The sequence below is a fragment of the Notolepis coatsorum genome (genome assembly GCF_963971535.1).
Source record: "Notolepis coatsorum genome assembly, chromosome: 10".
Classification (NCBI taxonomy): Eukaryota; Metazoa; Chordata; class Actinopteri; order Aulopiformes; family Paralepididae; genus Notolepis; species Notolepis coatsorum.
This window is the reverse complement of record NC_140174.1, coordinates 10,082,486-10,106,159: the sequence shown is the minus strand read 5'-3', so window position 1 is coordinate 10,106,159 and position 23,674 is coordinate 10,082,486. Positions and strand designations below refer to the sequence as shown.

Below are 23,674 nucleotides of genomic sequence, written 5' to 3'. Positions count from 1 at the left end.
AATGCAATAACTAATGCAAATAATAGTATCTCTGAATATAACAAACAAACACTCTTCCAACCTTGCTTTCAACTGTAAAGAATAGTCAATATTAACATATATGAAATATAAGTAACTCAACATTAATCATGTAACCTGACCTATTAAGTTACAACACCGTTCCCTCTGTTTTCCATCACTCGGTCGGTTTAGTCTTAGTTGACCGAGTTGACCCGGGAGTTTTGCTAGTCGATTATTCGTTTTCTATGCGTTTAATCTTTTTACCCATGCTGAATTATTCACTTCCTGAAAGATTAAGAGGTCCATCGGCATGGGAAAACACACTTTGACAAATTAAAATCAACTTATCGATAAGTCGCCAAAGTCCTCTGACTATTGCTCTACTATTCCTTTAATAGAAGACGACCACGATCACATCGGCACTGATCACGAGCCTAGCCTCATATAGGTGCCCATCCACGAACATCAGGTTTGAAGCCTAGTTAAGCCTTAAGCTTTGCGTAACAGTACTGCAGGTTCACATATAAAACATTGTTATCTATATATCACTGGAACAGCATTCATTACAACAAAGGTGTGTTTGAAGTTAGTTACCCAAGGAAGAGGCCTAGAAGGTGCAGTGCGGTTGCAAGGTTTGTTAAGTTCGATATATAGTTTGTTAGATTGAGAGATGTGTTAACAGTAGAGAAGAGTCCTCGTTAGAGGACGTATACTATTGAATGTTCTGTTATTTGCTATAATAAAAGAAAATATATGCCGTTTTAGAAAAAGGCTCCCAAGAATATTTGATTTATCATTGCCAGTGTAATAATTTTGACTACAATGTCTTTAGTCAACGCTAGCCTTCCCTTGTTTTTTTGTTTTTAGATTTTTAGATACATTTTTAAGTGTGTGTGTGTGGGGGGGAAGGGGATTTATGCTCAATATTTATATATATATATATATATATATATATATATATATATATATATATATATATATATATATATATATATATATATATATATATATATATATATATATATATAAATTCAAGCCTTTTTCCTTCATGCAGTAGCCAAAATGTTTTATCTAGACTATTAACCATCATAGTCACCCCCTCCCCCCTTTTTTTTTTTTTAAATTTTGTTAGAAAACGTGACAGGGTAGAATACAAACCATTTCAACTCCTTTCCCTATATGTATCTTTCAATAATAAAAATAAATAAATAAATAATAAAAAATAAAACATAAAAAACTTTACTTGACCAAGAGACACCTCTAATTCAATCGGTCGTGATTGGAGGATCAAGAAAATTGGGCGGGGTTTGAGATAGGTAAAATTTATATACCGTAGCAGGAGCGATAATATTAATGCCAGGGGGAATCAGAAAAAAACAACAATCTGCATGGATTGTCTGTTGCATCTTTTCTCTTAAGGAGAGAGCAGCTTTTTGTTTTTTAGCATTTAATGGGTTAAGCGTTCCGTTGACCCTTCACATTCCAAGACTCAACAAGACAGGATGGGTCAAAACAATCTTTTTCCAATCAGCATCACACCTGCTCACTATTCTAAATATATGTTGATGTCTGTCTCTTCTATTTTGCATACAATCTTACCAATATTTTCATTTATACCGAGGATGCCGTTGCTATCCAAAAAATAATGGATATGCATTAATTCCACTTGCTTTAGTACTTGGAGCAGCTATTTAGACGGTAAGCTATGGTGGTACGACACTGAGGATTTCACAGTGCGAGGAAAAAGTCATCGAGTTCTTTATAGAAAAATATTAATAATTTAATTTAATCACCCCAGTAACCACATGAACAGAAGTGTGGTTTTCTAAATTTGGTCTTATACGCCTCAAACCCTCATACCACCCCATAGCACTGAGGTTGAATTAGAGCACGGGAGCGCAGAGCATATATATTTCTGGGCCAAGGGTGAGAGGCGTTTCTATAGCTTAAAATACAGTACGATGGTCACACACACAAACACACACAGGGCGGTCAGTGCAAGATAGTAGCAGTGTCCTGGCAAAATGCTTGCGTCGTGTAGTTTCAGATATAAATGTGTATAGAAGGCCTATCATCAGCAAACTCAAGCCATTGTGTGTAGTGTGATGTGTGCCTGGTGCCAGTGTATGGCAGCCATTGAGCCTGCGTAGCCCAAGGTTGGGTTCCGCCAGTGGTGGTGAAGGAGGCAATTTCCACCCTACATTGTGGGGAGCGCTTTGAGTGTCTAGAAAAGCGCTATATAAATGTAATGAATTATTATTATTATTATTATTCTCGAGGTAAAGACAGTGACGAGGGGCTCAGAGGAACCAGGTCAGTGGAGGTGGTAAATTATAACGATCTCTCCACACAGGAGGCGCTTCAGGTCATTAATATACAAGATTGAAGGATACAGGTGTCGCTCTCTAGTAGCGGATGTCATCTCCTATAGTGTGAAGCTTGTAGTATACATTTTGGTGCAATTTGCGTGACTCTCAGAATACGCGGTCCCCTCGTATCCAAGTTCATTAGGGCTGAAACAACTAACCAACTAATCAACAACTAATCGATTCTAATCAATTAGTTGGGTCCATGTTATGCTGCAGCTCCGTGGCCGTTTTTTTCTTTTTTCTTTTTTTAGCCGTTTGATGTACAGCAAAGCCTGTTAACACTTAGTTTGTGTGAATTATGTTTTTCTTTATTATTACTTAAAACCGTTCAGCTCCTTTCAAACTGAAGACTTAAAACAGGTTTTTTGTTTAAACCGTCAATGTGCATTGTATAAGAAGAGGAATAACGTTTTGTTTTTTTGCATAAAATGTTCCTTCCTTCGTTTCAATAAATCAATAGATTAATCAACTATCGGAATAGTTGTTAGTTGCAGCCCTACTGTTGGAGTGACAGTTGTCATTACTTGTGGTTTATGTCGTGAAAGGCAGCTGATAACTAAGGTCATCGATAGACGACAGACAGGAAAGATAGTACATGTAGTACTGTACATAGGAACACTGAACAATAGAACACAACTGCGGTTAAACCTTATAAATACAGTTTAGAAGCAGACTAATTCGTGTTTTGTACATACGACGGAAGTTCACCGCCGTTTAAATCTCACCTCATGCAAATGTGAATGATATATTACTGTTGTCGTCTTGACGAGTTTCAATTAAGGATGAATATTGTGAGCTAATTCGACCGCAAACGGAACCCCTCTATAACGATACTTCATACCAAATGGGGGGATAAACTGAATCCTGAATCACAATCTCGAGCACTGATCACCGGCAAAGGCGCATTAATATGCTACTCAATCATATCCTCTAAAAACCCAATCCTTTGCCATCAGTGTTTACTAGACTTGCCAGACTTGCCAGACTTGCCCGCTTTAGCGGCTTTGGTGGCTTTGATGTCGGTCTTGGTCCTCTGGATGCGGGAGAAGATCTCTTTGAACAGGGCCTTGTACTCCGGAGTGTTCTGCCCCAGACGCTTGTCCACGGCGTCCACCTGCTTGCTGATGCTCTCGATGGCCTCGGGCGTGGAGGGCGACTCGGTGGTGGGGGACGAGGGCGGCGCCGCCGGGCCAGGGCCCACGGCGGCGCAGTCCTTCATGGAGGGGTCCCGCGAGACCGGGCGGGAGGTCTGCACCCCGGCGTGGCACAGGTTCTCCTCGTGGCGCCGGCACTTGCCCAGCAGCTCCTCGTACTTCTCCAGCAGCGCGTGGTACTGCTCGTCCACCTCGCGCAGGATGGACATGCCCCTCTTGCGCACGCTGTTGGCGTGCAGGGCGTAGCTGCCCCTCCGCCGGCCCGAGGCGTCGCGTGCCACGATGGCGTTGAGCGCCGTGTCGCTGCAGCTCTTCCGCACCGGGCTGGACGCGGGCAGGGGCTCCCCGCCGGCGCCCCCGCCGCCCTCCGTCACCTCCCGCACGCCTCCGCCCGCGTCGCCGGCCTCCATGAAGGTGTCCGTCTCCGGGGTGCTGTTGAGCAGCGTCTGGGTGAGGCCCACGCCGTCGTCCTCGCTGCTCAGGAGGAGGGTCCTCGCCCGCCGCAGCTGCTGCAGCTCCTGGAGCTCCGCCTCCAGCTCGCGGACCCTCGACTGGCAGCTCTCAGCGTCCTGGGGGGCGGGGCGGGGCGGGGCGGGGCGGGGGGGGGGGGGGAGGGGGGGGTAAGGCAACAATCAGACTTGTTGTGCATTGGTACATCAATCAATCAATCAAATCCTTTATTTAACCAGATAAGCCTCATTGAGATTAAAATCTCTTCTTCAAGAGCGATCTGGCCAAGCAAGGCAGCAGAAAGTTTCAACATAAAAAAGAGAACGTCACAATAAAATACAGATAAAACATTCACAGCAAGCACCAATTTCAGGCAAGTTATCAAACAGGCAAGTTATCAAACACAGTTGCACGGTTTTTAAAATGGCTTTAAATTCTCAGACGGTGACCAGTCCTGGCAATTTGAGGTCCTCCTGTATCGTGTTCCAGGATGAAGGAGCAGCATATTTAAAAGCCCTTTTTCCCCAATTCAGCTCTCATATTAGGGAACATCCAATTTTAGAGCATCTTGAGAACGAAGGGCATACTTGTATTGCTTAGTGCACAGAAGCACGCTTAGGTACGAGGGAACCAGCTTAAGCAGAGCTTTGTGCACAAGAGAGAGCCATCGAGAAAATCGCCGTACTTGTAGAGATGGGCAACTTGCAATGGCATATAGGGTGCAATGGTGCACTCGATATTGCCACATCTCGAGACATATTGATTTACAAGGCAATTCTCGGTCTCCTCCCCTCTTACTTGTGTACTTATATGGTCCAGAAAAGTGTTCAGAGTAATTTTTTTACGTTCTCAAAATCTGCTCCAATGTTGTTCGTACTGAAATGGGAAAGGGAGCGTTTAGTTATTCTGCTCCCTCGGCTTGGAACGTGTTACAGAATGACCTGAAACTCTCTGACTGTGTATCACTGGATGCTTTTAAATGCCTCATGAAGGGACTACTAGAGGCTGAATCAATAGTCTGTTGTTGTTTTGATTTGCCCGAATAGTCTATTGTTGCTGCCTGCCCTGCTAGGTTGCCTCTGGCTCCGATATTTGGTTGTTTAGTGTATTTGTGTAATTTGTTGTTGTTTTTTGTATTTATGTGCAACAGTTGTATTCTTTCCTGGTAAAATAAAGGTAAAATAAAAATAAACAAATAAAGATTGTCTGTGTACATACCAGTTTGCAATATCTAAAGGTGCCACTAGATGCTGCTCTAGAGCACCAGCATGTCATTTATCCAATCATGTGGGGAAATGGGAAGTAGGCAACATGTAAACAACAAAATTTATTTTGGACCCACACATTTCTGTATTTAATTAAATGATAAATTCATTAATCAAGAATTATTTAGGCGGAAAACTAATTTTATTCCACACCTTACCAAAATCTCTGGATGCATTATTATTATTACTATAATTATTTCCCTTTAAAATAATTAAATGATAGATACAAATGTTATGTATAGCACCTTTACATTTTACTGTATATTTTAGAATGTATATACATATTTTAGAATGTATATCTTTGACTGTGTGTTCTTATTTTTGACTACCTAAATGTTTATTGTGAGCGATCTGTGGTGCTGAATTTTCCTTGGGATTAATAAAGTACTTCTATTCTATTCAAGTATAGTAAAACCTATAGTAAACCTATATTCCTGTTTTTTTTCATACACAATATATAGATGCACCACAGAAATACTGTGGTGATTCACCATAGCATTTGTGTAGTGAAATAGTCTAGGAATGTATGGTGAATCAAGGGACTAAACACGTTTCGCAATTACGCCACAACAATGTGGAACGCCCTACCCACAGACGTAAAAGAATGTGAATCTCATTCCCTACTATCCTTCAAAACCACTCTCTCAAAGAGCACCTACGGGTGGCTGCAATTAGAAACTGGTCCCGGTAAATGTCCAAATGTCGCTTTGGATAAAAGCGTTCAGCTAAATGACTAAATGTAAATGTTATCCTGCCTCTTTGAACTGCTGCGGTCAGGCAAGCGATACCGGAGTCTCATGGCCAGTACAGAGAGACTCAGAAGGAGCTTCTATCCCCAGGCCATCAGGATGCTCAACGACAATGACACTATGTACCAACCCATCATCTACACTCACAGCACACACATCCACACGTACACACTCACTTTAAATAAAAATGAAGTGGTGGAGAGAATAAAAGCTAGCATATAATGGTAGTGTCTGGTTAGGAGTGAGGGATAATGGATGGATTATCCAATGGGGGGTCCGGGAGGGGGGGGGGGGGGGGGGGGTACGAGCTAGAGCATATGTGTGTAGGGTATTAGATAGCAGGTATTAGGGGTATATCCTGTATAAGACATTTAACTAAATGGTGATTTCATTGGATGTGCACTGTTAATAATGCTTGTATATCTTATCGTGTGTTGTCATGTTTGTTTATATGTTTGTTTAAAAAAATAAAATACAAATAAACACTCACCTTAACACCCACTTTACTCACTTTAACACACTTTATATTTATTAGTAAAGAGATTTGCACTACAATTCATACCTCATTGCACCTTACCCTAAGTTTGTACCTCATCCCATTTCTGCATTGTACTTCACTGTTACTCTTTTTACTCTGTATTGTATATGTATATTGACTTTATTCAACATACTTTTGACTTCTTCTATTTTATACTTTTTATCTATTTTTATCTAGCACACTCCCCAGGGGCTCATACAGAAAAAAGCATTTCATGATCAAGTATTCTGTATTTTACTATGACAATTAATAAACAAACTTGAACTTTGAACTTGATCCCTACCTGCACCCGTATCTCCAGACGCGAGAACTCCCCCAGGAGGTGGTGGCACTCCCTCTCCGCCCCCTCCCGGCGTCCCCTCTCCGTCCGCACGGCGGAGCGCAGCGCCGACACCGCATCCCTCAGGCGCTCGTTCTCCTCCTCGAAAGGCTGCCGCTTCAAGTCCAAGGAGAAGCTCTCGGCCCGGCCCACCACGAAGCCATCCTCGTACCTGGTAGGAGGAAACACACACATTAGATTAGATTAGATTTCAAATGTATTGTCATTATACAGAACAAGTACAAGGTTCAAGATTCAGGGCGGCCGGGTAGCGCAGCGGACTAAGCGTCCGTCTACCACCGCAGAGATAGTGGGATCGAATCCAGCTGTGGGATCGAATCCAGCTGTGGTACCTCCGGCTTGGTCGGCCGTCCATACTGACACAATTGGCAGTGTTAGCGGGTGGGGTGGGTCCTGGTCGTTGTAAACAGCGACTCCTACAGTTCGGTCGGGGCGCCTGCACAGCGAGGGAAGGATCTGGGGGAGGTAGTGTGACCCTTCCACACGTTACACTCCCCCCAGTGAGAGTCCGCGCTGCCAGGTGAAAAGAAGCGGTGGGCTGGGTACACATGTGTCGGAGGAAGCATGTGATAGTCTCCGCCCTCCCAGACCGACGGTAGGGGGTAGAGTGCGCAACGACCAGGAAGGGGATTGGGAATTGGCATAACGACTAACATTGGGATGGGAGAAAAACGGAAAAAGGATGGGGGGAAAAGATAATACAAAAAAAAAGAAAAAAGATTCAAGATTCAAGAGTTTTATTCATCACATACATACCAGGGCATACAGTGAAATGCGGTTGGCCATGCCCGCTTCGATTGTGCAATAAAACAATAGTAATAGTAATAATAATATTAAAAAGATAACTAGAATAGACATGGTAAATAGACATGTTAATAAATCGCTTAAAGGCACTGGATCCTGGATGTACATTCATATACAATGTGCAGTTTTTCTTCTATGTCCCTATGCTATACTTGCTGTTACTAACTATACTATACAACAATCACAACAAGTTATTTTCTTAAAGTGTCCTTTTCCTTGAATATATAAGTACAGTACAACAAAAAGATGTTTGACATCCAACCAGAGTGCAAATGTAGCAGTAAAGTGCAACAGTAATATACAATGTATACAGTTGGTTAAACTGGGTACAAAATATACAAATTAGTACCACTGAGTGTATGAGACAGTATGACTACTACTGGCCAACAGTGTAACTAGTAAAAGTAGGATATGTACAGATATAGATATAGTAAGGGACTATGTGCAGGTAAGTACGGACAGATGCAGTGTGAATGAATATATATATATAGTATTAGGGCTGTCCCCGACTAAGGATTTGGATGGTCGACTACGATTGGCCAAAATTTGCCGTTTGGTCGAAAAGAAAAAAAAATGTCAGTATAATATATATATATATTTTTTTAATCATTCCATTTGGGCTGTGGGGGGTGCTTAATGTCTGAAGGAGTCGACTGAAGGCTTCTTGTCCTCTGAAAAAGCATGCAATTGGTCCACTGATGGATACATCTTGATATTTGTCTAGTATAGTGTGTTCATTAGATGGGTGAAATCCTCTTTCAGTGCCTCTGTGCCTGTTTTCGTAGGCAGTTAACCTCTGGTATGCGTGCCATTAGCGTTAGCCACGCTTCTATGCCTCTTTTCTTTTGAAAAAAACTATTTAAAAAAGAAAATATATATATATTAATATATATATATTTTTTAATTATATTCGACTAAGAGGTTGGCCAGTCGACTACGGCCCCTTTCGACCGATTAGTCGACTAATCGATTAATAGGGGTCAGCCCTATATAGTATACAGCATTATAGTACATGCTATCATCCAGAGCTAAGGGTTATGTGCAGGTGTACAACAAGTATATGAGGGGTTATATGCAGGTATATTCAGACAAATATGGGTATATATATATATGCGGTAATATAAAGGTAAATACGCGGTAGATACAGCACTGTTGATTGATTGCTAGTGGAGGTATGGTCATTATTTTGGTAGGCAAATTAGTCATATTTAAATATTTTTCATAATCGGTTAACCTTCCAATTTGCTGCTCCCAGCCGTTGGAACGAGATGCAAAATACGCCCAAAGCATGGCGAGATAACCCGGGATATCTGGCGCCGAATGTGTTAAGGACTCTATCGCAGTTCGGTTGTACACACACCTGCAACTGTCACCCAGCCTTTTAACTGTAGACGTCATGTATTACATACCTTGTAATTTTATTTGGTTTGTTTGATGTGTGTTTTAATTATTTCCCTTACCTCTGTGATGTATGCGTCGTATGTCTCTCTTCGATTTTATTTGAGAATTGCTGTCCCCTTTCCCTGTTACCCTTCGAGAGGCTTTTTTGTCCTCTCGCCAGGCCGTCATTGTGAGTAAGAATTTGTTCTTAATTGACCTGCCTGGTTAAATAAAGGTTAAATAAAAAAGTTAATACCATAAATATGCACATTTATACTCCCTGCCCCCACATGTCCGACAGTCTGACTCCATAACATCATTCAAATCCCAACTCAAAACCCACCTCTTCAAACTGTGTGTCACTGTTTTATACTTCCCGTTGTTCGTTTTGTTTTTAACTTCACTGACACTTTTGCCAAGACCACTGTTTTTACACTGTCCTGTTTTGTTTTTAATTCCCTGTAAGGTGACCGTGGGTGTTTTGAAAGGCGCCTACAAATAAAATGTATTGTTATTATTATTATTATTATTAACTATAATATCTGCGTCTTCTCCATAACTACATATCCCAGGATGCCTCTGGTCACAGGAAGCGAGTGGAGGTCAGGGGGTGTGGAGCTCTGACCTGGGGGCTGTGCACAGTTCCCTCAGGCATGGGAAGGAGTGGATGGTTTTGCGACGTTCCCTCTTCTCCCTCTTCACCCGGAGCTGCTCCATGGAGCGCAGCTGCTCCACCTGTCCGGACAGAGACTCCACCTGGGTCTGCAGGCCGTCGATGGTGCCCGATAACCTGGGGGGGGGGGGGGGGGGGGGGGGGGGAGAAGAAGAAGTCTTTAATTGTCATGCGAGATGGGCGACACACTTATACACCTATAAGTTACTCTGTATCTGTATGATAGCATGTACAATAATGCTATATATATATATATATATATATATATATATATATATATATATCCACCTATCTGTACATACCTGCTCATAATCCTTCTACATATCTGTAGATACTATATCTATATCTGTACATATCCCTTAATAGTTCCGCTGCTGGCCAGTATGACCAGTATGACTTACTACCATACCTGTATCACTGTACATATTATACTTACAACTCTGTACATACACCTGATTAGCACTATTACTCAGTAGTACTCATTTATATATATTTTATACTCAGTTTAAATCACCTGTACATTGTATATTGTTGCTGCACTTTACTGTTACATTTGCACTCTGGTTGGATGCCAAACTTCTTTTCGTTGTACTGTACTTGTGCTGCATGATGATAATACATTAGAATCTAATTTCCTTGTATCTGTGTCCTATGAATTTAGAGGGAAGAGGGAAAGTCGTTAAGAAAAGAAGAGGAAGGAAGGAAAGAAAGAAGGACAGAGGGAGGAATCAAGGCCTGAGGTAAGGAGGGAGGAATCAGGGACTGAGGTAAGGAGGGAGGAATCAAGGGCTGAGGTAAGGAGGGAGGAATCAAGGACTGAGGTAAGGAGGGAGGAATCAAGGGCTGAGGTAAGGAGGGAGGAATCAAGGACTGAGGTAAGGAGGGAGGAATCAAGGCCTGAGGTAAGGAGGGAGGAATCAAGGCCTGAGGTAAGGAGGGAGGAATCAAGGCCTGAGGTAAGGAGGGAGGAATCAAGGACTGAGGTAAGGAGGGAGGAATCAAGGCCTGAGGTAAGGAGGGAGGAATCAAGGCCTGAGGTAAGGAGGGAGGAATCAAGGACTGAGGTAAGGAGGGAGGAATCAAGGACTGAGGTAAGGAGGGAGGAATCAAGGACTGAGGTAAGGAGGGAGGAATCAAGGACTGAGGTAAGGAGAGAGGAATCAAGGCCTGAGGTAAGGAGGGAGGAATCAGGGAAGGCCAGAAGAGGCCTCACCTCTCGATCTTGTGCTGCGAGGTCTTGCTGTCCTGCACCAGGGTGTGGTTGGTGACCTCCAGCTCTCTGGCGGTTCCGTCCAGCTGCTCGTAGACCTTGGCGTGCTGCTCATTCATGTCCCTCAGCACCTCCAGCTGCTTGGCCAGGTACTGCAGGACGCACGCAGTAACACACATGGTGCATCTCAATCAATTACAATATCGAGGAAAAGTTCATTCATTTCAGTCATTCAATTCAAAAAGTGAAAATCCTATATTATATAGATTCTCATTACACAGTGAAATATTTTAAACCTTTATTTCTTTTTTGATGATTATGGCTTACAGCTAATGAACCCCCAAAATTCAGTATCTGAGACAATTTGAATATTACACAAGACCAATACAAATATATATATATATATTACAGAAATGTCTATTGACTAGTTTAATATAGGTCAACTAGCAGAGCTCAAAGACACTAGGGGGACAGTCTGGCTGATGTTCTTAAAACAACCTCAAGGGCCAGGAGGACAGATAGACATGTTCCAAGTAAATCACATCTTGTTCTTTTCTTCTTTAATCTTGACTCCAGTCTTGTCTCAGGGACGACAAACCCTTAGAGACCCATCTTCTGTTTTCATTTTCTCTTCTATGTCAAATCTATGTTTACCTGTTTCACTGTTTTGGTCATCTTAATGTACGTCATGTCCTGTTCAGTGATGTATTTAATTGTACGTCTGACCAAGGTTCTGTCTCATTTCCTGGTCAGACGCTTGTGTACACTTTGGTCTCTCATTAGTAACTAACTGAGCACTTTTTCTGTGATCACAGAGAATAAATCTATGTTAATTTTTACAACTGGACTCTGAATTACTCAGCTCATCGTTTCTCCTCTTAGAATAATTTCCACAACATACCTTTTTTATGTTGTATGAATGAAAGTATATTAAGTATGTTTATGTTTATTAAAGGATCCCCATTAGAGACACATGAAAGAGCCTCTAGTCTTCCTGGGGGGGGGGGTTCCGCCTTATGTGTAGCGGGCCTGTGATAGCGGGGGTGGGTGGGCACTCCCGTGGTGTTCTGATCTACTGAGCTACACCTGAATATATCATTTACATTTTACAATTGATTGATTTAATATAATTTAATTGAATCAAATTGTCATGTCTTATTCTGTCTGTTTATTATATTATTATTGTTACTGTATTGTGGTGTGTCTTGTTTCATGTGGAAAAAGAGAAAAATAAAGAGAAATTTGATCACAAAAAAAAAGATCATTGAGAGCAGGCTTTCATTTACAATGACGTCAAGAGAAAGAACACACAATACAAAAACATAAAAGTCAAATCAATTAAATTAAACAATTCAAATCAATCAAAACAATGACATTGTTGTGTAATGTAAGATCTCGTCACTGCTTAGGATGAACCAGTGAGGTCAAAGATCAAGGGTCCTCTCAGGCATTAGCTCTGAGCCTGCAGCCATAGCCTAATCCATCATGCCAGAACATTGACCTGACCCCCCCCCCCCCCCCCCCACCACACACACACAGTGGCGGACTCAGGCTGTTTGAAGGGCAGGGGCGAAAAGAAAAAAAGGGCACCTACTGCACAACATGGGACCCCATCAGCGAGCAAAAAGCTATGATGCGTCATGTATGGTGAAATAGTCCTCATCCTTGATTAAGATTAACATTAGATTAACATGTAGTCTAGGCAATCCAGATTACAAGTATAACCACACCTCTATGATAAAAACACACAGGGAACAATACATATTTAAAAATGTTTATTTCACAAACACCTCCAAAGAAAATATGTTGGTTATTTTCATGCTATATGTTAAGCTATGAGACACTTGATTCAAGAAAATTATATGAAAAAATATGATTTTAAGACCCAACATTAGATTACTGTAACTGAAAAGTGTTCTCATTTGAAAATAACTCTGGGGGGGGGGGATTTGGACATTTACATGGGCCAGTTTCTAATTGCAGCCACCCGTAGGTGTTCTTTGAGAGTGGTTTTGAAGGAGGGTAGGGATTCACATTCCTTCACGGTTGTGGGTAGGGCGTTCCACAACATTACTGTGGCATAATGTTGAGAAGGAGATTTCTGTTATGTAGCGTTCCAGTCTATAGCTGAATGGTAACGAGGTCTTGATGGAGCCTATGAAGACCACCGTCTTTAAATACCTCAATCTCCTGCACCTGCTCCTCATTAGTGATGTACATCTGCTGCAGGGAATCCTCCAGCTCCTTGTTCCTCTCCAGAAGAGTCTTCCCCAACTCCGCCGCCAGGTGGAGGTCTAGAGAGAGAGAGAGAGAGAGACAGAGAGAGAGAGAGAGAGAGAGAGAGAGAGAGAGAGAGAGAGAGATGAAGGAGAGGGAGGGAGAGATAGATAGATGAAGGAGAGGGAGGGAGAGAGAGATGAAGGAGAGAGAGAGAGAGAGAGAGAGAGAGAGAGAGAGAGATATGAAGGACAGGGAGGGAAAGAGAGATAGATAGATGAAGGAGAGGGAGAGAGATGGATGAAGGACAGGGAGGGAGAGAGAGATAGATGAATGAGAGGGAGAGAGATAGATAGATAGATGAAGGAGAGGGAGGAAGAGAGAGAGAGATGAAGGAGATTGAGAGGAGAGAAGGAAGTTATAAATCCAGCTAGAGTGCACATTTTGACGTGTTAAATGTCATGATTAATGTAGCTCCATTGAGGGATGCATAGATACCGATACTGGCATTTGATATCGCTCCGATACCAGCCTCAAATATATCGGTATCAGAGAATTTCACAGATACTGAAATCTGATACCAAGAAAGACGTCTAACGTGCCAGAAATCACAGCAAAGTGACTTGATTAGCTGCATTTCAATTCTGAGTGACACGTTAACCCCAAAATGACGTTCCTTCCAAGTCTATACTGTTCATTAACCCTTTCACTGCGACAACACACATAAGGTTAACCCTTTCACTGCCACACGGCAGCAGGTTAACCCTTTCACTGCCACACTACAGAAGGTTAACCCTTTACTATGATAGTAAACGGTTAACCTTCTGTAGTGTAGCAGTGAAAGGGTTAAAACAAAAAGGTAATGGATTGGATCGATACTCTGTATTGGTGGATACCAAAATCCCAGGCCACGGTATCGGGACTGAGAAAGTTGGCTCTTTACTGTATGTCCTTATTTCTATTCTAAGCGAGGTTCTGAAGGGGTCTGTGAATAGAATGATCTATTATTCGGGTCCACTCCTTCATTCCACCGTGGAAAACCAGTTCAACGATGGAGATGAGGAAAGAAGAGAGAGAGGGGGAGACGGAGGGACTCATCTCTGCAGTATAACTCCCACTCTGTGTCTTCGGTCGCCTCGACCGACTGTGAAGGATGGAGATGTATGCCAAGATATTCTGAGTAGACCGCCTCCAGTAATAGAATAGAATAGAATAGAATAGAATAGAATAGAATAGAATAGAATAGAATAGAATAGAATAGACTTAATTGTCATTATACTTTGATATAACGAGATAAGGGACTCGACCGTCGGTTGTGTGATAGTAAAGGGTTAACCTTCTGTCGTGTGGCAGTGAAAGGGTTAACCGGCTGTTGTGTGGCAGTGAAAGGGTTAACCTTCTGTGTGTTGTCGCAGTGAAAGGGTTAACCGTTTGGTAGTGCGGCAGTGAAAGGGTTAAAGTGCTGGTTCACACGAGTATAAAGATGTTTAAATAAACATAATATCACAATACTATATAATACAGAATATACAACAATACAACAATAATACAACAATCACAGTGTCAAACAGTAGCAGTCTATATATATATTGTGTGGGAGGAGTAGACTAGCCTCCAGTAAGGTTAGGACATAATGGGGAGATTCAGACGTACGCAGTAGGCTGCCGACTACACCTGGAGGAAGGTACAGGGCCCTTTGAAATGTGGTACACACCGATGCATTACATAAGCTCAAATGTATCATTTCTAAAAAAAAAAATGTAATGGAAGAGGATTGTGAGAATAATTTTGCAAGCACAGCCCGTGTTCTTCTTTGGTCGTAAAAACAATGAAAGCACAAAGCACAACGATGAAAAGAATTGCCGCTATGTATTCACTACTAATATTAATAATAATAATTACTTGCATTTATGTAGTGCTTTTCTAGACACTCAAAGCGCTCCCCACAATGTAGGGTGGAAATTGCCTCCTTCACCACCACTGGTAGCACCCAACCTTGGGCTATGCAGGCTCAATGGCTGCCATACACTGGCACCCGGCACACGTCACACTACACAATGGCTGAACGGCTCAGGAGAAGGGGATTGATATCCAATTAAGGGGAAGGGATGATTAGGTGGCCTTGATGTCAGAGACCTGATTGGGAATTTGGCCAAAAACGTTGGGGAACCCCCTACTCTTTACGATAGGCGTCCTGGGTGCCTGAATATTTTCCACAACAAAGTCGTGTTTCCACGTCTCTGATTGGCCAGGTCATGTGACATGTACGCCAAATCGTGGGACCACAAGTTTTTGGATGGTTAAGCTTAGGCGCTCTTTCGAAGTTGGTTAAGGTTAGAGTTTGTCTTAGAGCAGGGCGATAGAACGCCTGCCCTGATTCCAAAGTCTAACCTTAACCAACTGCGAAAGAGTCGCCTAAGCTTAAGTAAGGGATAATGTATAGCTACGAGGTCATTGTCGCAAAATAATTGACCGACACGGAGTTTAAAATACCGAGCCGCCTCGGCGAGGTGTTTTAAACGTCAGTGAAGGTCAATTATTTTGCGACAATGATCGAGTATAGCTATACATTATCCCGCTTATTACATGGCTAACTTACTAACAATATACCTAATTCATTTTACATCGACTCGCAAGCAACACTGGTTCAGGCTCCGCTCGTTGCTCCGCCCTGTCATCGCCGGCAGCAGAACACCTGGTTGCACTGATGTCAGTGGGCTTGATTGCGAACAGCGGTCATTATTGTCTGATAACTGACATCTGACGCGCGCTATTGACCAATCACAAGCAAGCATTTCGGCGAATGTGAAAACGCCATGTAATAACCAGTGATAAACTAGGCGTTAGGTAGTTTGCAGGCTGTTCGACCCGGAAATAGGCGCAGAACTTGCCGTCCCACGATTGGCGCACATGTCACATGACCTGGCCAATCAGAGCGCAAAACTCGAACGCGGAAACACAAATTTGTTGTGGAAAGTATAGACGCGTCCTGGGTTCTTTAACGACCGAATTCAGTCAGGACCTCGGTTTACTCTCTCATTTGTGCTGCTGCTAGACTATGTTCACCTCACCGTAGAGATGACTCATCATCAGTGACACAACATTCTCCATTCTATTGCAGCTGTGAGTCAGCAGTTTCCGTGCTCATATTGTCTGACTCAGCACGACGTGTTCTGAGCTGTCTGAGAGTAGAGGAGGGAGGAGGAGGGGCTGAACTGCCAGTGAGGTCGTCTCAGGTCGAGTCCACGGTCTGTCGTCAATCAATAGAGTCATGGATATGGGTGTAACAATATATATCGTGACGATACTGTACATCACATCTCCCTGATCATCCGAGAGCACCACAGACCGTGGATACTTTAAAAAAAAAAAACATCTTTTTAATAGAGCCTTTTGTTGATTTTTATTTAGTTTTAGCTCAACACATTCTTTTATTCTTTTACTAGCTTTAGCCCTTCTTTTTTAATTTTCTCTTACTAGTTTTAGCCCTTCACCTTTCATGTTTTTTTTTACTTTTACTTACTAGTTTTGATGTTCTTCTACACTGTAGCGCCTTGAGATTTGTTCCACAAATATAAAGCGCTCCTAAAAATTTAATATATTATTATATTATTGTTATTAATAATAATAATAATAATAATAATAATAATAATAATAATAATAATAATAATAATAATAATAATAATAATAATAATAATAATAATAATAATAATAATAATAATAATAATAATAATAATAATAATAATAATAATAATAATAATAAAATGGGACTGTGACGATTGCATCGTTCAATACTTAAATTTTGAAAAGGCCAAAGGGACCCGCCTTTATTTTGAAAGCGCTTCCGTGGCTAAACCAGGAAGCGACTACATTCCTGCTGGCTGATGGTTTACTACAGTGGTAACTAGGGATGTCCCGATCACATTTTTTTGCTCCCGATCCGATCCCGATCATGTGATTTTGAGTATCTGCCGATACCGATCTTTCCCGATCCGATCAAAAAATATATATATATTTTTTTCCCATCCCAATTTCTCACATTACATTCACCCTGAATGTTGACGTTATCCAGGTGAAAAGTTAACTTCATTCAAGCCAGGCATTGCAATCCTTGACATAAATCATTTGATGTATAATTAAATCAAAGGAAATGCGTTTGTTTTGGCAAAATTCTTCTGCTCTGTGACAATAAATAAATGAATGATGATATGCAATTTAAAACCAAAACTAAGGCCTCAGTATGAGTTTAAGACGTGAACATGGTCATGTTTGTTGAATAAAAAAAAAAGTTTAAAAATAAATAAATAAAAAATCCAGATTCTTTTTCTTTTTCTTTTTTGTCGATCTCGATCTTCGGAAAATCGGATCGGGACATCCCTAGTGGTAACAACAACCAGCCCTGTGGCCGGATAATAGAGAAGAGGATAATAATCACAAACAGCAAGCAATTTGAGGAAATGGTAACACTGTGGTGGTAGGAATAGTAACATTATATGTTTTTCTGTCTGATCCCTGCAGCCAGAAGGCCTCGCTGAACAGTAGAGTAACATTATTAGCAAGCAACCAAACAAACTGCACATTGATCCAGATGGGACTTTTATTGGGGTGATCTCTATGACAGTGAAACATCATGACAATTCATGACTCTGGAGTCATTCAAAAAACTCCTCAAAACCCACCTCTTCAACTTATACCTTTAACCCCTAATTTCTCACTTTGTATGTTGTGTCTGTTTGCTACTTTTGTTATTTTTTCCCTATGTAAAGCAACCTTGGGTCTTCTGAAAGGCGCTATATTAAATATATATATATATATATATATATATATATATATATATATATATATATATATATATATATATATATATATATATATATATATATATATATATATATATATATATATATATATATATATATATATATATATATATATATATATATATATATATATATATATATATTATATTATTAAGCTATTATTATTATTATTATTATTTATGAGGCTTCAACTTCACCATCGATCGGGTGAGGTGAAGAGGTTCTTTTCTTCAACCTGCCCCGCCGTGGTCACGTGCAGGTAACGTTATAGTGTTCAGACGGAGGTATTCACTTGTGGAGCTGGACCACGGTGTTGTAGGAGATTATTCTTTTAACTTGTTTTGCCCAGAGGCTTGTTTAGCGTGGTTGTGACTCGATATCATTTGTCATGTGCCTGTGCCTCTCTACACAGGGAAGACTTCATTGTGGGTGAATGTAGGCCGACAACAAGTGTGTATTGTTAGCGCATGCTGGCTTCCAGGCGCAGTGTTGTGTGGGTAGCTATAGCTACTAGGGCTGAGCCCAAACGTTCGAACGTCCCGGACCTTCGTTCGTTACGTTGGCATTCGAATTCTAAATCAACATTCGAATTTATAATTTTTTATAAACATTTAAAAAAAATTATAACTTTTTTTATATATTTTTTTTGTATGTGTCTATTCATTCTGCTTAAACCAATGGGGTTTTTCTTCACAGTTGCAGATAAATATTAGGCTACACTAATATTATAGTATTAAAACTGATGAGTTATATTCATTAAAGAAAGTTGATTTAATAAAAGAAAAAGACTAATTGAATCAGATTAATCACTTTATTCAAATTGATTTAGTTTGAGGATATTTATAAAAAATATATATATATATATATATAGAATTTTTTTTTTTTAGGATTTCTTTTTAATTATTATTAAAACCGAAGGTTTTTGAACGTCCGTTCGAAAAACCCTGACGAAGTTCGAAGCCCAAAAACAGGCTTCGGGGACAGCCCTACTAGCTACAAGCTAACGTTAGGTGTTGGCCAGTTTTGTTTGCACACAGTAGTTATCCAGTATTTTCGCTAGTTTCTGACTTAAAGATTTAAATAATATGATATATATATATTTATAAATGGTAAATGGGGCATTTATATAGCGCTTTTATCCAAAGCACTTTACAATTTCCCCCTCACATTTAACCCATTCACTCACACATTCACACACCAACGGCAGAGGCGACCATGCAAGGTGCCAACCTGCTCATCGGGAGCAATTAGGGGGTTGAGTGTCTTGCTCAAGGACACTTAGACACGCTGCCCAGGAGGAGTGGGAATCGACGCAGGAACCTCCGGATTACTAGACGACTGCTCTACCTCCTGAACCACTGTCGCCCCATACATATATATATATATATTAGGGATGTCCGATATTATCGGCCTACCGATATTGGCATTCAAATGTGATATCGGAAAATATCGGTATCGGTTTTCTAATTGTATTTATTCTTTTTAATTTTCTTTACATTTCTATAACCTTTATTTACCCAGGCAAGCAAGTTCTGATTTTATTTATTGTCAAAAGTATGCATAATGTTGTGTTAATTCCACAACAAGAGATATGTAATGTTAATTACCTGAAATTATTCCATTTTTTGGGGGGGAAACCCTGCATATATCGGTATATCGGTATCGGTAAAAAAGCCAATATCGAGCATCCCTAATATATATTAGGGATATATATAAAAGTCTTTCAAGTTTCGTGATGGTTACCCACTTAATTAGCCTCGTTTCTTACAACCACGCTCTCTGGTTTTATCTTTGCTCCATTAGACTAATGAGCAGGAAGCAGAGTGTGCCGTTGCCAGCAGCTCCACACAGGCCAAGCCTCCTGCCCCGGCGGCCTAATGAACTCCTGAGGGGCTCTTGGCTCTTCAGCAGCCCAGGTACCACTGAATGGATCCTTCCTCCTCAGAGAGAGAGAGAGAGGGTCACCGTGTGTGGGAACAATGAGGGAGTCTGCTCGGCCCGTGCTCCTCTGCGTAATGATGACACTCTGAACCAGAACTGAACGGGGCTGTGGGAACAGGTCCAGAGTTGGGGACGTGTGTTGGAATAAGGGACGGAGAGAAGTGGTGGGATGGCGCTTGGAGGATCGGTGTTGTGGTGGGTTTGTTTGTTGTTCTTTTTATTTATTTATTATTTTTATTTTATTTTATTTTTTTCACCTCCGTCAATGTGAATAGAAATGAGAAAGAATAATAAGAATACACAGTCAAAGATATACGTTCTAAAATATACAGACTGACTAACTCACTCACTCACTCACTCACTCATTCATTCATTCATTCACTCACAGTACATTCTGGTAACTCGCTTTGTGTAAGATCAGTTAGATAGATATTTATTATAGATGTGAGTCTGTATGACACTGTATGTGTCCCCCAGCTTCATGGACAATATCCAAATGATATATCCATGAGCATCAAAAACACATGCCTTGATTTGATGTCAAATAGAGTTTGTAACCTAACGATTCTATTCTCCTAGTTCCAGTATATCTGCTTATCATTCCGTCTTTATTTGTGACACCCTCTCTATATTTAGCTCTTCTCACATCACAACAGGGAACCTCCCACATCACAGCAGGAAAACAGAGAGACAGATATTGCAATTAATTCTCTGCTCCGTTGTGCAATCTCTCTGGACCGAGTAGGGATGGGAATTGATACGATTTTATCGATCCGATTCCATTATCGATTCTGCTTATCGATCCGATTCTTTATCGATTCCTGCTACATTTCTAATTTAAATAAATAAATTGGAAATGCAATAGAACTAAGCTGGTTAGAATAACAACATGCAACTTGACATTTCTGATTGTCATTTATCATTCATTGTTGAGCCCCCATGTCAGAAAAATACAAAAACTGTAAAAAATGTATTAACTATACACTTAAATAAAATTATGTATTTGAGAACTAATTTAATCTATTGAACTGTAGTTGCATTCAACAGGTCGTTATTGCAAAAGAGAATTGGTTAGCATTAGCAATAACCTACCTGTATAAATAAAGGCCAGCTCAATGTTCTCTCTCTGTCTCTCTCTGCAATGAGCATGGCTATTTAGCTAGCTAGCGGCTAACGTTACTTTACCATGTAAATGAATGACTGGGATGCAAAGCACTTTCGGTTTTCACTGCACACACACAAAACGGTCGCAATCTATTCAGATTCTCGATTCCCATCCCTAGGACCGAGGCTGCTGACTGAATGCGGTGCAACACTTGAGACAGCGCTATAGATAAGAAAGCTTGGTTGCTCATTGAAATGCTGAAGAGACTATGTGCCACGAGTAGAGGACTCATTTGACATTTAATGATTTTGCAGCGAGCACAGCTGCAGGCTATATGTCACCTGGATAGTGTTGCATTCATAAATCACCCTCTCGTTTTGTCAAAGGAGAGGAAATTGAATTATGTAAGCACAGAGAGAGTGGGGCTGCCTTGACATCTGGCCAAAGCTCAGGGCTCTCTCTGAAAACTCCCAAATACCCCAAACACTAGCTCAGTGTCTGGATCGACTCAAGGTCTAGTTAGCTCTAGCTGTCGGTATCTACCGCTTCTACCAGAAGGAAAACACTGCACAGCCCCAGTATCGAATAAAATAAGAGGCGAACGGAGGAAAAGGAGATAAATAGAGAGACAGGAAAAGAGGCCACCATTACCCGAGCACCATTAAACAAATTAGCCCATCAATACTGCCTTCAGACCGCCTGTTTACATTGGACCAGTAGAGACCCGTGTCCAGCAGACACATAGAGTATGACATCACTGCTTAGAACCAGAGCCAGTGACTCATACACAGTGGTGGAAAAGTAACAAAGTATTTTTTGAGTTAGCCTAGCTAAGCACAATGAATGGAAGTGGACATGGTCGATTAGCCTAGGCATTGTCCAACTAACACCTCTCCCGACAGGCTAACCGGCCATGTCCACTTCCATTCATTGTGCTACGCTACATGCAGCCAGATAGCTTTCTACTGAACGCACAGAGAGAACACTGGTATCCATCTTCTTGTCTCTCTCTGGAGAAGACGGTAAGCTAATTTCCCAAAATGTTGGCGTGTTCCTTTAATTAAAGGAACTGTGTACTTCTTCCACCGCTGCTCATGCATGACGGTATGTAGTGTGCTGCTGCATCAATTTACTGCATGTTCTGCAAAGCCAGCTGTAACCAGCTGTGTGCGTGTGTGTGTGTGTGTGTGTGTGTGTGTGTGTGTGTGTGTGTGTGTGTGTGTGTGTGTGTGTGTGTGTGTGTGTGTGTGTGTGTGTGTGTGTGTGAGTGTGTGAGTGTGTGAGTGTGTGTGTGTGTGTGCGTGCATGCGTGTGTGCGTGTGTGTGTGTGTGTGTGTGTGTGTGTGCGTGTCCCATTGTAAGCACCGTCATCAACCCAACGGAGACTACCATGTGTGCACATGCATGTGCGTTCAAGCATGATCTACGGCGCGCATGTAGTTTTCAGAGCGTACACAACGCGTGCAGGCAGGCCTGTATGTGTGGAATAGCCATCTCCTGCGACAGAGGCGTAGCTGTTTTCGTAGGTGGTGCATAATAATATCTCCCCTGTGATTCACCGGAATGTAGAAAACAGAACCTCCCCTCTTCCTCCTCTCCAGCTGATCTGTGTTACACATTCCCACCCCTGAGGATTACAGCACTCGTGAAATGTGTTCCGAGTGAGTATCAACGCAGCTCAATAAGACGCAGATACATGTTCTTCAGACGTTTGAGAGTAACATGGCGTGGTATGCTGCCCTTTTTCTAGGCCCTTTCTAGTCTGTAATAGGAGCGGGGAGACAGCCAAGAAAGCCTCTCATCAGATAAGTCTAGTCGTGATATAATAAATGGGTCCCAACAAGCCTAAAGCCTCAGCCGGTCAGGGGCAGGGCACACACTCTGTCTCTCGGACTGGAGCCATTAGAGCGGGCGTTCTCAACGTGTGGCCCCCGTAATAAGTTGTTACGGTGTAAATTTGCATTACAGGGGAACTATTTGACTATTTCTTTCACTATTTGGGCACTTTTACACAATTCCTGTGAGTTTATGGAACACCTCTGTAATTATTTTTTTTTTTATTTATTCATTGTTTTGTATTTCTAATCAAGTCCTCAAAAACAGCATTTTTCTACCTCAAGATCTCGAGCCGTTTTGAGGCTGGGCTCCTAAACCACTGTGTGGCCTTCGAAGCATCTGGGACATTAACATGCAGCGGTGTCTCTCTGACATCACAGATCATCACATTTTCAGATGACTCAGTTCGGTGAGGGTGAATATTGTGAGAGGAGAATTGGAAGAATGCGCCAATATGAGAATTAGAGACATAGATCATATTAATATAAGTCCACATAGCTAGGAAACAATGCTAAACACTGAAAAAGGCCATTTATAAGATAGTTCCCCTTTAATAAATTTATTTATATAAAGAAAATTGGACTTCATGGTGTTTTTGCTTTGTTCTTGCTTTATTGTGATGTTTCTTCTTGACTTGTTTAAAGAAGACCCTTGTTGTCCGGCCCATGGGGACATTAACTTGTGTTGTCGGGCCTTACAAACACATTTGATTTGATTTGTAAATGCATGCGTTATATTTGGTTTCGGTTCTACACAGAGTGGCTACTGTTGTTCACATGACACATGCTGTTACCTCGCTCTGTGTGGCATATCACTCAAAGTG

At 41.4% G+C, this 23,674-nt stretch overlaps 1 protein-coding gene across 1 annotated transcript in view; it reads right to left on the bottom strand.

Moving 5' to 3' along the window:
- Window positions 1–1,149: 1,149 nt before the first annotated feature.
- LOC311236119 (cerebellar degeneration-related protein 2-like) overlaps window positions 1,150–23,674 on the bottom strand; it is a 27,628-nt gene continuing 5,103 nt past the window's right edge. Inside the window, exons 2-6 of the mRNA XM_084323733.1 lie at window positions 13,114–13,226; window positions 10,936–11,084; window positions 9,675–9,839; window positions 6,809–7,016; window positions 1,150–4,092 (exon numbers count right to left, since the gene is read on the bottom strand). Coding sequence (XP_084179859.1) covers window positions 3,322–4,092; window positions 6,809–7,016; window positions 9,675–9,839; window positions 10,936–11,084; window positions 13,114–13,226 — 1,406 coding nt within the window. The 3' untranslated portion in view covers window positions 1,150–3,321. The remainder of the gene's footprint in view (window positions 4,093–6,808; window positions 7,017–9,674; window positions 9,840–10,935; window positions 11,085–13,113; window positions 13,227–23,674) is intronic.